Source organism: Pleurodeles waltl, chromosome 5, assembly GCF_031143425.1.
Source record: "Pleurodeles waltl isolate 20211129_DDA chromosome 5, aPleWal1.hap1.20221129, whole genome shotgun sequence".
In the NCBI taxonomy this organism is placed as follows: domain Eukaryota; kingdom Metazoa; phylum Chordata; class Amphibia; order Caudata; family Salamandridae; genus Pleurodeles; species Pleurodeles waltl.
In genome coordinates, this window is record NC_090444.1 from 1,771,583,391 (window position 1) to 1,771,599,776 (window position 16,386).

The following is a 16,386-nucleotide window of genomic DNA, read 5'->3' on the forward strand; positions in this document are numbered from 1 at the left end:
CAGCTACCTTCCACACCACAATTGTGCATGAGGTCTTCCATTCAGTTAAACTGACGCGCGCCTGGAGAATTACGTAGGTTTATGTGAAGAATGTACGAATAATTTAACAAAACCACCTACAGAGTTGCGACTACCCGCTGGAGTCATTTATTTTGTAATAGCTCTTGCGGATGGTTTTTGTGGCTGCGTTAAGCTAACCTGTTGGAACACCTGAACACTTTCTGCCGTGAATTTATGGTGCCTCTACTCACTGTCCGGAGGAAGGCCCATTTTGATGAGCTATTGTACCTACTTTTTGAGGCTGAAACATCAACGAGCATAACTGTCTTTACCACGTACATGGTTAGGCATTCCATGACTGTACGTGTGACTGGGCCAGCCTAGAGCATTCAGTGGACAGGCTTGAGAGATGCATAATGTGAAATTAACTCTTTCATATTTCATGTGCACTTTACTGCGCAATCGCTTTTTCACGTTGCACACAGGGCACCCTTTTTTAGGTTGAGCATAGCAGCGAGCAAGCGCTGCTTTTTGACTTGTTGGTATGTATCTGGGCTTTTAACCACGCCCACCACTATCACTCGGTCGTGGACTTGCCCTCAAAAATCCTTTGTTTTCGTTGGTAAATGCATTACGCTTGTCCCTCTTTAGGGTAGGTTTTGTTACCACCTTGGCCATTGACCCAGTTACATGGATAATTGCACTTTTGCCGATAACTTTGACTGTGAGCGAACTTCTTTTTCCTTTTGTGTCTCTCCTTCGCGCTCTCGCTCTTGGTGGCGGTGACACTTTGAATTGGTTTGCTTATGTCAACTATTTTACTTTTTATTTTCAGTTTGTGTGGCAAGAAAAGTCCAGTTAGGAACTTACAACGCTAATAGCTCTAACTCGAGCAAACGCGAGACCCACTGCATTGCAAATGCTTATCATGTGAAGTTGTTCCTCTAGTGAAATGAGCTATTTTCGAAACAATATAAGGCACCTCAATGGTAGGTCCTTGATGTACAACCGAGAAGTGGTGAGGCAAAAATCGGCCACAACTATTAGCCCACCTGGCGTTGTTTGGGGGGAGGGCAGGGTCGTGGTGACGTAGGCTTTGGATCCCCCTGCTCTTCCTCAATGGCTACCCTCCCCACAGCAGTAAGGACCTGATATGGCGCCACCTCCCAGGTCACGGGATATTTTTCTTTGAAGTTGACTCCTGAACTGGACACCTCTCTGCTGGGATTCCAGCTCGCGGTGTTATGGGGTCTCCTCACTGTGTGGCCGTGCGATGAGGTGTGAAACCGTGTGTCACACAGGGGCCCCGTGTGACTCGGCAGTCTCTGGAAGGTCCCAGGGGTCACGCTTTCACCAACAGCTGCCATCAGTGGTGATAGAAGGAGTCAGAGGTCATGAGCAGGAAGAAAGCACCCAGTGAGGTGTTGTGGAGGAAAGACGGCATGCTGGGTAAGAATACTGCTGCCTCGTGAGACCATCCTAAAATGGAGGTCAGCACTACGGAGGATTCGGGGGCACAAGTAAATAGGGTGACCACCCGTCCGTAAATTTCACAGACTGTCCGTAATTTCGCCCTGCTGTCCGTTGTCCGTGATGAAAGCTTTAACGGACGGCATTTGTCCGTAATTTTAGCTTTCACCTAAAGGGCAACGGAGGCAGGGCGAAATTACGGGCAGAGGAGTTTCCCCAGCTGGGCTGGAAGGCAGGGGGTCTCCTGTGCTCTGAGGGAGGGAGGGGCAGACAGATAAGAATAGGCCTTCTTGCCAGGGGGTCTCCTTCCCTAAAGACATGCAAATGTGGGCAACTGGTAAATCTGCAAATACAAAGGGGCTTGAAAACCTGCATTGACTTTACTAAAAGGAGTCACTTGAAGTTTTCTGGTGGCAAAGATATTTCTTTCAGAGAGGTATTGTAATGGTGTTCCAAGGTGAGCTGTGGAGTGTGTGGTTTTAATGGAGTGGTATAATTTTTTTTATCACTAGGTATAAACTGTATATTATTCAAATCTGTATTTGAGAAGCACTTTTTTTTTATTTAATCGAAATGTATTTGCGCATTTTGTAGCAGCTTTTATTATGATGTAATTGTATTTTTCACAGTTCTTTCAGGTACCTCGGTACCTCATAGTACTAACAAACATTGGCAAAGCCAATAGGTCTCATCTACGAAAGAGTTAATGGCTTTGCTAATGTGTTTTAGGCATTAGCCATGTTATACACCAGAGTAGCTGCTGTTCAGCATCGCTTAAAGCTAGTGGCATAGTGGTGTGGAGTAGACTAGCATAGGAGCAGTGGCGTAGAGCCCAGTGGTGCAAAGTACAGTGCAGTGGGGTACAGTGCAGTTGTTTAGAGTGCGTTAGCGTAGAGTGCAGTGGTTTAGAGTGCAGTGGCATTGAGTGGCAATGGACAGAGTAGAGTGGCATAGAGTGCAGTGGAGTAGAGTGGCATACAATAGAGTAGCAGAGAGAGCAGTAGTGTAGAGTGGTGCAGTGGCATAGATTGCAGAGTAGACACATTCCAGGGAGTGCAGTGGTGTAGTGTAGAGTGGTGCAGAGTAGGGCAAAGTGCTGTAGAGTGGAGTGATGCAGAGTAGAATGGCATAGAGTGCAGTGGCATAGAATGCAGTAGTACATAGTACATTGGTGTATAGTATGGTGGTGGAGAGTGCAACACTGCAGAGTAGAGTGTCAGTGCAGTGATGTAGAGTGGCACAGAGCAGTGGCGCAGAGTGCAGTGGTACAGAGTAGAGGGCAGTGGCGTACAGTGCAGTTGTTTAGAGTGCGTTGGCGCAGAGTGCAGTGGCATAGAGTGGCATGGGATAGAGTTACATAGAGTGCAGTGGAGTAGAGTGGCATACAATAGAGTAGCAGAGAGCGCAGTAATGCAGAGTGGTGTCATAGAGTGCAGAGTAGACTCATGTGGCATAGAGTGTAGTGGTGTAGAGTATAGTGCCTAGAGTGCAGTGGCATAGAGTAGAGTGGTGTAGAGTGCAGATTTGCAGAGTAGAGTGTCAGTGCAGTGGTGTAGAGTGGTACAGAGAACAGTGGTATAGAGTACAGTGGTGCAGAGTAAAGGGCAGTGCAGTTGTTTAGAGTGCACTGGTGTAGAGTGCAGTTGCATAGAGTGGCATTGGGCAGAGTAGAGTGGCATATCATGCAGTAGAATAGAGTATATTGGTACAAAATGCAGTAGTACAGGGCAGAGTGGTGTAGAGTATAGTGGCGGCCAGAGCAGTGTTGCAGAGTGTCAGCTTGCAGTGGTGTAGAGTGCATTGAACTAGAGTGCAGTGGTCAGAGTGGTATAGAGTACAGTGGCGTAGAATAGATTGTTTCAGAGTAGAGTGCAGTTGCATAGAGTGGAGAGGTGCAGGGTAGAGTGCAGTGGCATAGAATGCAGTGGCACAGAGTGCAGTGGCATAAAGTAGATTATTTCACAGTAGAGTGAGGTGGCTTAGAGTGGAGAAGTGCAGGTTAGAGTGGAGTTGCATAAAGTGGCATAGAGTGTGATGGCATAGAGTAAAGTAGTGTAGAGTGCCGTGGCATAGAGTGCAGAGGTGCAGAGTAGATTAGAATGATGTACAGTGTATTGATGTAGAGTGCAGGGCCATAGAGTTGAGTGTTACAGAGTAAAGTGCATTAGTTTAGAGTGCAGTGGCGTACAGTGCAGCGTTGCAGAGTGGCAGAGAGTGGAATTGTGCGGATTAGATTGGTGTTGCCTAGACTGGAGTGGTATGGCGTGCAGACGAGCAGAGCGCAGTGGTGTAGAGAGGCGCAAAGTGCGGTGGCTTAGAGTAGAGTAGTACAGAGTAGAGTAGAGAGGCATAGTGTGAAGTAGCATAGAGAGCAGTGGCATAATGTGGAGTGGTTCCGAATGGAGAAGAGAACAGTGGCATGGAGTGGCGTAAAGTGGAGTGATACAGAGTAGGGTGCAATTCTGATATATTCTGAAGTCTATTTAAATGTTGTCATGTGATAGAAAAAACTCTTTCCTAACCCCAGTATCCAGCATGATTGTTGCATAAATCCTCTCACTTTGAAGTCAGAGAAAGGAAAGTAAACACTAAGTTCCCACCGAAGACAGAGCCTGACATTTGACTTTGTTCTTTGAATGCACAGCAAATATGATGAGATAAGAACAAGATTTACAGGCCGGTTTACAGAAAGGGAGCCCTCGGCAGGATACTGTAAATAAGGTTTTGGCAAGGGAAGGGACGAATTCAAGCTGCATGGCCTAAAACAAATAAAGCCAGCAAATTGAAAGCAACAAATTGTTAGTTATAAACCACAAGGCCAATGGCAAGCAACGGGCAGAATGCATTCACAAGGAAGCACTATGAATTTACTTAGTGACAGCTGTGGGATACTTTGTGGGGAAAGTCCAGTATTTTAGACCATATCTTGCAGAGGTTTGGCTACATCAATCACCCAGGTAGTATGACAAGAAGACCTGGAGTGGTTTCCATGTTGCAGGATAGGTCTGTACACCCATTCTATCAGTTTGCCACCATTTCCTATGGTACAGAGCTTCTGGCACACCTCTTGTAGGGTTAGTGCTAGGTAGCAGACATGAAATAGGGCATTTAATGATTATTTATGGTGGTTGTAAGTAAGGAGTTGACCGGGGTGAAGATGGTAGTCTGCCACAAGGGTTTGGAAATTTAGTAGCTCACTGTTCAGAAACAAAGTCCCCAATTTTAAGACACCTGCAACATGCCACTGATGGAGTTGCTCTGAGCACAGCCATCCTGTGCTAGTGGGAAGGCTTAGCAAAGGTAGTGCAGGAGCATAGGGTTTCTTCGTGTCAGTGAGTTTACAGGATCTGGCAAGGCAAGAGAAAGTCATGCATGATAACCCCGGATGGTGATCCATAGAATGGTCAGTAGGAAACGATGAGCAGTGCATTAAGCCTTCCTTAAAAGTCTTTACTGGTAAACCCCATCTCATGCAGGGAGGTGGGCAGAAAGCCAGTGAGCCACCCATTGGGCATCTGCAGCTGAATAAAAGCATTCTAAGTCCAGAAGATCTAATCCACCCGCAGTCACAGTTAGCTTTAGAGTGGAAAGAGCTCCCGATGGCGCAGCAGTGACCAAATCAGATGTGTGGCCTATCTGAAGAAGGAATGAAGGACGAGCAGGGGAAGGTTTGCAAAATAATACTATCATTGTGGTAGCACACCATCTTCGCTAGTGCCACATGGCCTCTACAGAAAGCAGAAGAGAAGACCAAAAAGCAAACTGGGCTTGGAGGGACCGTTCGCTCTGCCGAGATTTTCATCCTGGAAATCAGTGTAAGAATGGTAGATATTAATCACTAGGTATCAAAAGGTAACTGGTTCCCAGTTCAATCTGAGATCTAATTGTATATGAAGGCGAAAACAGTGCCATATGTTAATGAAGCACTAATTCAATTTTAAAATTTGTAAATTTTGTTTGTGCAATTTACATCCCAAATATTTTGAAGATTCTATGTGTACTTGACACTTAGGGATAACCCAGATCTCTAGTTTGGCTTTTGCTCAATTTCAAAACCATATAAAGACATGGACTAAGCGGGCAATTGCCTTGCACATCTTGCAAGGGGTCTGGCCCCTGCTCACCCTTCACAAGCACTAACAGCGAACCATTGCACCAGAAGAGTTTGCCAAGGTGGATGGGTGTTGATTGTTCAACCACTTGACAGTGCCCTTTCTGTTTCGCTCCTGTGTGCAGACAACTCCCCAGGTACCCAATACCTTCAAATAGTCTTGGTGGGCCCATCTTGTCTGATTTTAGGAATTGTCCCACCTTGTTCTTCTCTTCTTTATTTATCCGGTTGTTCGCAACAACACTTTGAATTACTTGCTGTGGATCTCCCATTTGATCTCGATTTCATCCTACTCTTTTATTATCTTTGATTGGTAGTCCGGGCTCCCATTTCTGAGATAAATGTAGAGTCCCAAACATACACTCTAGTGCAGTGAGACTACAGACAAGTTATGGGTACATCACATCCTGTCATTAGGTGTGAGACTGTCACCCACACCATCTGCCCTGCCTCTTTAAAAAAAAAATAGGTTGAAAGTCCATGGGCGGTTGGGGTAAGCCAGATGTTTTTGTTCAATTTGTTTAAACTAGCATAAGGTTAATTACCTTAATGTTTCCCAAACTGTTTGCCAGGGGTTTTGAAATGTTCAGAAACATAATCAAAATGTTGCTGTTACTTTCTCTTCAGGAAAGATCGGGTAGATTTGGGTAGGGGTGATGGCCTTGCCGTGAAGGGCATTAATTTACTACTGAACAAGGACGTAATGTGACACCTGAATGTAGCACACCAGGAGGCAACCACAAAAGGTCCACAGTGAATAAATAGTGCTATGTTAAAAAAGAGTACATAAATGCACTGACAACATAGTGAGGCATGGCCTCTCTGGCTTGTGTCTGTAAAACTGACGTTTGTTCTTGAATTTTTGTCCTGAATTTTGACCCTTTGTCCTGAATTTTTGTCCTGAATTTTGACCTTTTGTCCTGAATTTTTTTACAGTCCTGTCCAGAATTTTCCTCAATGCCAGGTGGTCACCCTACAAGTAAAGGAGGACAGAAGAAGGAGGATATTAAGTACAACTTCTGAGGATTGTTTTAAAAAGCCTCTCTCCAACGTAATTTTCACACGATTACAATATTTTCATCCTTTGGTTCTTACAATGCAAATATCTTCTATGTTATGTGACATTTGTTACTAGTTTTTATCATGATTCTAAGCACTCTCGACTTGCTCAAAGACACATGTGGTCGAGAAGTCTGGCTGCTGATCTTAGAACCTGAATATCCGGCTTGTAACCGCAGGTTAAATAATAATTTAGCTTTCATGTAGTGCTTCGTGCCTCACGTCTGCCGTTTTTCTGTGCTAGAACTGACACATGGTATTACCAATTTGAATCGTAATCAATTCGCCGACTCCTGGAGGATGCAAAGCTGATGTGGCTTTGCCAGAATTCGAACCTGTGACCTTCAGAGGACAGCAAACATCAGCAGGGAGTGTGACCTCCCTTACACAGCCTCGCCGGCCTAGGCACACACCGGACAGCCCTGCGGGTGTGATGGTCAGTGAGTACCGCCCGTCTGCTCTGAAGACCTCTCTGTACCACACATCCCGAATACCAGATTACAATCAGTGTTCGCTCCATAAACTGCGTGGCCTGGGTACTCTCTACCCGGAGAAGGAACACTTTATCCAGTGCTTAATTTATGCTCGTTGTTTCCGGTGCTGAGCCCCGGCACTTATTTTTGAGGGCCGGGCATATTCTTCTGCCTCAAGCATTTGCTGCGAGCAAAAAAGACACATATGGGAAAGACGAAGGAAGAAAAAAAAGAAAAAGTGTCACAAAGGTAGAAAGCAGCAAGAGTGAGCTCAAGGGTGGGGTACCCTGAAAAGTCTGCACACCCACAAACCTGAGAGTTTGTGATTATTCGTGGATGTTTTTCGACGCAGTCCCATTCCGGAAACGATCAGAGACTGCACCCGGTCAAGGGTAGGAGTAAATCCGTTTCTGTGCTGCGAATGTGACAGTCCCTTCCCCACCTTTCCACCGAACGGGTGAGTGTAGAAAATACCTGGTTACGCAGCGCTAGAAGTAGCCCCCTCGTCCAGCCTTTGGATCTAAAACGCACTCGAAATTATCCCGCTAACCTCCTCTTCAATTAGCAAAAGGCGCAACACGTTGTTTTTAAAATTAACATAAAAACAGCCGTTAAGAAAATTCATAACCCTTTAACATGGGTTTGCCTTTTTTACAAAACAAAAATCAAGCATCAAAAACCTCCACATACTCCAGATAAAACAAATCCCTCCAGGGAGGTGAAAACACAATCCCGAGCCTAATAACCGACAACCTCCTTTATATTAGTTTTGACAACTCAAAAACCCTTTAAAAAAACAAAGACAACGGGCACGCAGATTCCAGAATAATGAACTTTTAGACTGAGAAAATGCGTATGACTCTCCTAGTCCGGTGACATCTACTTAAATCCATACAATAAAGTATTTTTCAGGACTCGGACACCGATTTCGCCCAGGTTTACCCTTCAGCGCTGGTGGTAACTCCTGCATTAGGTAATTTACCGCGCACTCACCTCCAGCCGTCGACGCGGACGTCCAGAGGCGGTAATGCTCCCTTCCGCCTGGTCCAGGGGCGGTAATACTCCGTTCCGTCCGGTCCAGGGGCGGTAATGCTCTCTTCCGCCTGGTCCAGGGGCGGTAATACTCCGTTCCGTCCGGTCCAGGGGCGGTAATGCTCCCTTCCGCCTGGTCCAGGGGCGGTAATACTCCGTTCCGTCCGGTCCAGGGGCGGTAATGCTCCCTTCCGCCTGGTCCAGGGGCGGTAATGCTCTCTTCCGCCTGGTCCAGGGGCGGTAATACTCCGTTCCGCCTGGTCCAGGGGCGGTAATACTCCGTTCCGTCCGGTCCCGGGGCGATGGGCATGAGAAGTGTACCGCTGGACTCGGTATCCCCTGACAACGGTTCCCATGGTTGTAAATCATTACCCGGTGCCCCCCTTGGTCGCCTGTGAAGTACGAAGAATGGGCTTTTTCATCAGCCCTCTTAATTATTTCCCGCGTGTGTCAATGTGGAGGCCCCTCCGTGGGCCCAGTAACCTGGAGAATGAACTCATCCCGGCTCATCTACCCCCTCGCACCGCCCCCAGCCCTGTGCACCGCTGCCGTGTCCTAGTCATCATATAAGAAATGTTTACTTACAGATGATTAGTCCCGCAGTTGGCAACCGGGGGTGGGGGGGGACGGAATGATGTTTTCTGATGGCTGAAGATTGCTTCGGTCAGTTCCCAAAATAGGTAACCCTGAAGACTGGATCATATCTGCCTCTCACGACCAGCGCAAATTACCTCCCAGAGGACCAGGGTTTACCTGAGTGAGGACCAGCATACCCCCTCTCTCACCCCCAGCACATTTCCTCTCTTAGGACCTCTTTATGTCCCCCTCTCACGACCGGTGTGTGTCCCTCTCAAGAACCAAAACATGACCCTCTCACGACCAGATTATTTTCCTGTTCGAGGACCTGCGTATGTCCCTCTCCTGCATAGTGCTGACGTTTTGTGAAGTGCTTTGAAGCCAACAGTGTGTCCCTGTAGCGCTGTGAAGATCTTGGCCGGTGTCGGTCCACGGTGGAGCTTGCAATCTCTTGCACACCCGCTCGTCTCGTCTAATTTCTTTGACCTTGCTCACAGGGGAGCGCTGAGCTCGCTTGGGTGAGGTGGTCTCGGCCGTCGCGGTGGGGAGAGGCCGGAGAGAGTGTCTCAGTTTAGCAAACACGGCGTCAGTCACACTGGCACTGAGCCGGGGTCCTGGACTGAGCCTTTGGACAAGCACACACGGTGAATGGAGGCTGGCGACCCCGGCAAGGACTTTTGGAATCTCATTCCCAGTGCAGCAAAGGGACAGTCCCCCGAGGAGTAACTGCAGGGACCGGGGCCTGGGAAGACAAACATGTCCCCCTTCCCCGAGGCCCGGCCTTCCCAGCCAGGGGTGGAGGGATCCGCAGAGCCGCCTGCAGTCTATGCCGCCTCCGCCTATCACTTTTTCTCTTGTGTGTAATGTGCTCCGAAGATTTGGAAACTAAGAACCAGATGTAGCAAAGGTTTTCACCCATTCTGTGTCTATGGGAAAAAGTGTTTGTACATATGGCCCTAAGTTATATGACGCTCTTGATTGGTAACGTTATTGGGTGAGGACCGGTGCTAAATTTGCACCGGTGGCTTCAAGTGATGACTTTTCCACCAGGAGTGCAGAAATGACACCGAACTGGGTGTTCCCTGCAAACGCCAGCACCGGCATAGTCATAACTTTGAGGACATTTGGAAACACTCCCCTCAACTAATGAAAGCACAAGCCAGACCTAACTGGTGCCACAAGGGGGTCATCACAAGTTATTCGGTGTTAATACCACACACCTGTAAACAGATATACTACCGGTGAGTTATTACCTCTCTATTTCAGGTTTTGCACCTCAGAAGAGGGGGTAATGCAGTGACACAGCGCCCACCCCCCTCCCCGTGGTGAAGAAATCAGAATACTGAGGTTGCCCCCCCACACATACATATTCTGCCATGTATTATAAGCTGAAATTTGAGTGGGGACTAAAGTGTGGTAATGTTGCACACATTGGGATACCGATTGTGACGTAAACTTCCCTTATGGCCTGAACCGAGAATCCTGCTTACTCAAGATGAGACCCTTTAAGCGAACACCACTGTTCTGGAGAGCAAAACAGAGACATTTACCCCCATTAGATGCTACAAGGTCTGGGTTTTCAGCAACCCGTTTCCCCACAAATTGCAAAATATGTCAAGATGCATGTTAGTGAGTAAATGGCATGAATATTTAATTTTGTTATGTAAATTTCACCAAAAGCAGCCACCCCAGTGGGCTAGGTGGGAGGGACGAGCATATACTTCTGAATAGGGCTGTGCCTTTCCTCTCTCTCAAAGGGCTGCATAACCCCCAGCGTAGTGTCTGGAGCCGGGGTTGGCAGGAAAGGGACCCTGGGGACTTCAGAGGAAGGTCTGGAAGTTTCCCCAACCTTCCAGAACCTGGGTGCCAAAGTATAAATGCTGGACCCCACACTCCACAGAATCAGAACTTCACTGGGACAAGGAGACTGCCCGGGAGAAGTGCTGTGCTGGCGGGAGGGCCTGCTAGTCGGCACTGCAGAAGGACAGGGCTCCTTTAACTGTCTTGACCCAAACAAGAGTTTCCAAGGGCTTGTTGGCTTGCTCCCAGTTTTTCTGTGAGGTCCCCGGGCCATCAAGGACCTCGTGTCACCACCTACCCTGTTCTCTGTGCGCTTCAAACGAGGAGCATGGCTGGACGCTGACAGGGAATATCGCAGTGCAGGGCCTCTCTTAAGTTCCACCCTACACTTGCAACCGTGAAGATTGTGCCGAGTGAACCCGCCTCAGGGGCTACCTAGGACCGCCGACTTACTCCGGGGGCGGCCGCTCAACTGCCAAAGAAATACCCCGAGTGCAACCTCCTTGCCCCGCCGGCACTGCCTTAGGGACTGCGGCAGCATGTATCGGCCCCTGCCTGCAGCGCCTGGGGCCGACTGAGTGCTGGCCGCGCTCCTTTCACAGCGGACTGTTGTAGCGGGTACCGGCCTCTGCCCACACTGACTTGAGGATTACTACTGCTTGGAACGGCCCCACCGGCACTAACCTAAGCCAGCAGAAACACGGACAGCCCTCCATCATCCAAACCCTGAGCAAGGCCGCTGGGCTCACCTGTTACTCTCGGGCTGCACTGCTGTATGGGTACGACTGTAGCCCGCCAGCATCTCCCGGACTCGTCAGCACTTTAAACAGCTGCCGGGTTGTCCCGTAATACACTGTGAGGAGTGCCCTTCACTCTTCTCTGCGCTCGCACTCCCCCAGAGTGGGTGAGTGTGGATTGCACACTTCTCTCATATTCATTCCCCTTAACAGGAGTGCCTGCACTTGCTCTCCGCTGCCCAAGGCCTCAGGTCTCGCCTCTCTCCATCTCGGCTCTACAGATTGGGCATCACAGGAGCGTGGTTGCTCCCTTGACATCGCAGGAGGGAATTTTCCAAGGACTGTTCACTGGCCCCACTTTCTTGATAACTAAATTATTACCAGCATGACTAACTTATTGGCTTTTTGTCGTGTTGGTCTTAATTTTTAATGAAGTAAATATGCTCTATATTTCTAACTTGGTGTTGAGTCTTTTTGTGGTGTCCCTCACTGTGTTGCTGTAATGAAGTATTGCACAGATACACATTGCCTTCTAAGTTAAGCCTCTCTGCTCTGTGCCAAGCTACCAGAGGGTGAGCACAGGTTAATTTAGGGAGTGTAACTGACTTACCCTGACTAGGATTGTGGTCCCTACTTGGAGAAGGTGCATACTGCTGTCAACTAGAGACCCAGTTTCTAAGAGAATGGAAGAGTGAAGAGATGGATGGATAAAATGTAGTTGAATGAGAAGGCGGATGGATAGAGGGAGCTAAAGGATGGATAAATGAGAGGAAGAATGGAAAGTTGCCTCGATGAGTGAACAGAAAATCGGTGAAAGTCTGTGCTTAATTTGAGTCGAAGGTTACAGGTGGGGCCCACCAGCCTGGCACTTATTTTTAACAATCAAACTTTGATCCAGGACATCCTTGGTATTCAGCAACCTGACATTTGACAGGCGCGCCGGCAGCTTCTGAGTATATTTGGGCCCATCTTATTTTTTATTGTTACCATATTAAGCACTGGTGAAAATTAGATGGAGAGAAGGGTGGAAACTGCTAGTAAGGTGAAATGGCAGATGGAAGGATGAAAGAATGGATCTGTAGATCAATGGAAGGGAGAAGGGGCCTCTTTCAGGGAGGTTGCAGCTCACACTCAGGGGCATATTTATACTCCTCTCGTTGCGCTGAATTTGCGTCAAAATTTTTGACGCAAATTCGGCGCAAACCCAACACCATATTTATACTTTGATGCCCGACCCCGCGAACGTCAAAATTCCTCCGTGTGCATCATTTTCTGGATTCGGGAAACCGCCTTGCGTTAATGACATGCAAGGTAGGCGTTCCCGTCCAAAAAATGACTTTAAGGCCTGTGCGCCTTATTTATACTCCTGCGTTATTTTGACGCACAGGAGGGGGCGGGCGTTAAAAAATGGCACACAGCCTGATATGTGCCTTTTTTTAATGCCTGGGTGAGGGCAGGCGTTAAGGGACCTGTGGGTTCATTTCCATGGTCTCTGACCATGGAAGGAGTCCACAGGTGCCCTTCCCTGCCCCCAGGGACACCCCCTGCCACCCTCGCCCACCCCTGGAGGACAGCCATGGTAAGTATAGGAAAGTTGAGGTAAGTATAATTTTTTTATTTTTTTAAAGTGGCGTAGGGGGGCCTAACTTGGGCTCCCCTACATGCCACTGTGCCCAATGGCCATGCCCAGGGGACAGAAGTCCCCTGGGCATGGCCATTGGGCAAGGGGGCATGACTCCTGTCTTTGCTAAGACAGGAGTAATTTCAATGGGGGTTGTGCTGCAAAAAATGGCGCAAGTCCGGTTAGAGCCATGATTTTTTACTCTAACCTGACTTGCACCATTTTTTGACGCGCAACCCCCTTTTTTTTTCCTATGCCGGCGCTGCCTGGTTAGTCTTTTTTTTTTTTACTCTGACCAGCCCGCAGTGCCGGCTAACGTCAATCCATAAATAAGGAGCCCGCCTTGCGCGTTGGAATGGCGTTAGCCAGCGGTAAATCGACGCAAACCAGCACCGGGGCTGGTTTGCGTCAAAAAGTATAAATATGGGCCTCACTGTCATTAGTCATATGGTTCAAAGCAGGGGTATTTTAGTTTTCTAGTTACACCCTTGCATTCTGTCTTCTAATTTCTCAGATGTGGGGAGACCCCATATCGGCCGAGGCTCCAAAGGGGCGATAACAGAAGAGACGTGTACACATGGAGCAGCACAGGCCAATCATGCTCACTACTCCCAGTCACGTACGGCCATAACTGAAGGAGGCCCGAGTGATAAATTGTAACACAAGTAAATAATTAATTAGGAGCAGGGGCCAAACTATTTTCTTATGAGCCCGCTGCCCACACTGGCTAATATTAGGGCTCCTTACTACATATTCCAACTGTGACCCCTAGTTCCACAGCCCTACACTTCCAGTCTCTTTATTTAACTGTTACAGGTTCTCTTTCACCCATTCTTTCTCCATTTGTAACTATTTTCCAGTTTTTCTTTTTCCTCTTTTCCTCTTTCTCATGGTCTCCAAAAATGATTAGCTGCCCTCCTACACCCCACAGCCACGCGTAGATGAACACTGGTGGAAGGGGGGGGGGGGGGGGCAAGTGCACGGCGAGGGTTCACTGTGCATGCAATGTGGTATAACCCATTCACCGCGATGACCGTTGACACAGCAACACCTGTCCAAGATGTGGCGATTCAACCAAGGACTCACATGGTCAGAAGGACCCAGAAACACAACTGCGCACTCAAGGGCCCACTAGAGCGCATTGCCTTCTGCTCCTCCAGTGGGTGCATGTGTGTCATCTCGCGAGACAGAGCTGACGTTATGTGACCTAGGGAACCAGGTTGGAGTCCGGCGCGGGCTGTGTTCTTGGGAAAATCAATTCGCATTTGCAATAGATGAAACTACAAAAAAATGCTCCCATGAGCGTTCAGGCTCTGCTGTTAACATGAGTAGTACCAGGGACGGGGCTGTCAGGTGCTCAATCTATCCCCTGCATGCATTGTGCATTGTCCCACACCAAAGCAAAAGAAGTCATAGTCGAGTGACAGGTGCCCATCTTATCGTATGAATTTAGGGGTGCTACGAGGTGTAACCCTGTCATATACTGGGCCTAACCTGTGCCTGATCATTCTAAGGTGAGGAGCTTGTGGCTAAACATGTCAGATGCTGCGGCCCGTGGGGCTGTGATTGGATGACTTGCAGTGGGACCAGGAGGGGATGCAGTTTGTTGTGCATAATTGACCAGAATTGGGCTCTGATCCTGATTCAGGTCGCAGTATGTACGGGTATAGTGATCATGGGCATAGCTACCACTGGTGCAGGAGGTGCAGTGGTACCTGGACCCGGAGCTCTGAGGGGCCATTGAACACTGATAATTGCTGTATGTAACTACCGCGCCAACAGTCAAAGGGGCCATTTTCCTTGCTTGCAGCAGGGCCCATGCCATCCTCGCCTTGCTACTGAAAGTGAACAGAAGATGAGCGAGCGATGGAACACATTAGCTTTAGATTCATTGATACTTTTGTAGGTCGACTTCTGCTCCAGCTTTCTGCAGCTCTGACTCCTGCGCTAGCTTTCCACAGGTTTCTCCTGATACATTTTTCTATCATTTCTAGCTCTTCGCTGTTCTTTTTGCTGATTGAGTGTTCTGCTGCTCGGGCTCATATCAAGCTCTCTGAAGTTTCTTCTGCTCTAGTTGCCTCCAGGTCTGTCTTCTGCACTAGTTACCTGCAGTTCTGACTTCTGCTCTGGTTACCAGGAGGTCTGTATTCTGCTATTCTGCTCTAGGTACCTGCAGGTCTGTGTTCTGTCATCTGCTCCAGTTGCCAGCAGGCCTGTCTTCTGCTCCAGTTGCCAGCAGGTCTACAGTAGCTTCTGCTCTAGGTACCTGCAGGTCTATGTTCTGGCTTCTGCTCTAGTTACCAGCAGGCCTGTCTTCTGCTCTAGTTTCCAGGAGGTCTGTATTCTGCTATTCTGCTCTAGGTACCTGCAGGTCTGTGTTCTGTCATCTGTTCCAGTTGCCAACAGGCCTGTCTTCTGCTCCAGTTGCCAGCAGGTCTAGCTTCTGCTGTAGGTACCTGCAGGTCTATGTTCTGGCTTCTGCTCTAGTTACCAACAGGCCTGTCTTCTGCTCTAGTTTCCAGGAGGTCTGTGTTCTGCTATTCTGCTCTAGGTACCTGCAGGTCTGTGTTCTGGCTTCTGCTCCATTTGCCTCAGTTCTGTCATCTGCTCCAGTTGCCAGCAGGCCTGTCTTCTGCTCCAGTTGCCAGCAGGTCTAGCTTCTGCTCTAGGTACCTTCAGGTCTATGTTCTGGCTTCTGCTCTAGTTACCAGCAGGCCTGTCTTCTGCTCTAACTCTTGATCCCACTTCCCACAGGTCAGTCTTCGAGCAAGATCTGCATGGAGTCACTGCATTCCTGTGATCCCTGCTCTAGGATTTGAAGCTCTGACTCCCTGCAGCTTTCGTCTCTGTGCCATGGGAATAGTAATACTTGTGACTGCTCTTTGGAGGATACCTGGAACAGACAGTGGACCAACCCCACGCAGCAAAGGCTTTATGTGGCTGAGGATCTGAAGAGTCAATTCAAGAGTGGCAGAAGAGCAACCCGAAAGCCATCGACTGGCCTCAGGGAAGCGCAGCAGATGAAATCAAGAGTTCATTCATTGACAGTAGAGCAACCAGCAGGCGTGCACTAGATCTAATTGTGAAAAATGAAGTGAAGAGTCCACTCAGGGTGACCCAGAAATAACCCACAAGCAAATAAAGCAGGGGTAACAGTGGAATAATCCATAGGCATGAACAGCTCAGATGCAGCCATGGCAAGAACTATTTTATTTTCATTCCACCCACAGGCAACGGAGTCAAACCCCCGCTCCTCCAGAACAGCAGGGCATACAACAAATCATGGTAAATGAGCAGTATGACTCAATTGTCATAGGACTCTCGTAGGAACGAGACTGCTGGATTTTGGGGATCAGCACCACAGCATGTGGGGGACTGAGACTGATCCCACACTGTATGATAGCTGTTGGCTTAACACTCTCGGCTAGCTAGCATCACCTCACCAGAACCCAGGAGCAAAGGTGATTTGTGGCAGCCTATCGCATGACACTTGAAGACTCCACGGGG

The 16,386-nt window shown here is 48.5% G+C and overlaps 1 protein-coding gene across 3 annotated transcripts in view; it reads right to left on the reverse strand.

Annotated features, from left to right (window-relative positions):
• Positions 1-8,649, reverse strand: part of TOGARAM2 (TOG array regulator of axonemal microtubules 2) — a 447,421-nt gene extending 438,772 nt beyond the window's left edge. For 2 of the 3 annotated variants that reach the window (XM_069236205.1, XM_069236204.1), the window contains exon 1: positions 8,107-8,649. In XM_069236205.1, coding sequence (XP_069092306.1) covers positions 8,107-8,514 — 408 coding nt within the window. In that variant the 5' untranslated portion in view covers positions 8,515-8,649. The remainder of the gene's footprint in view (positions 1-8,106) is intronic. The other variant, XM_069236208.1, reaches the window with a different exon arrangement.
• Positions 8,650-16,386: the final 7,737 nt, after the last annotated feature.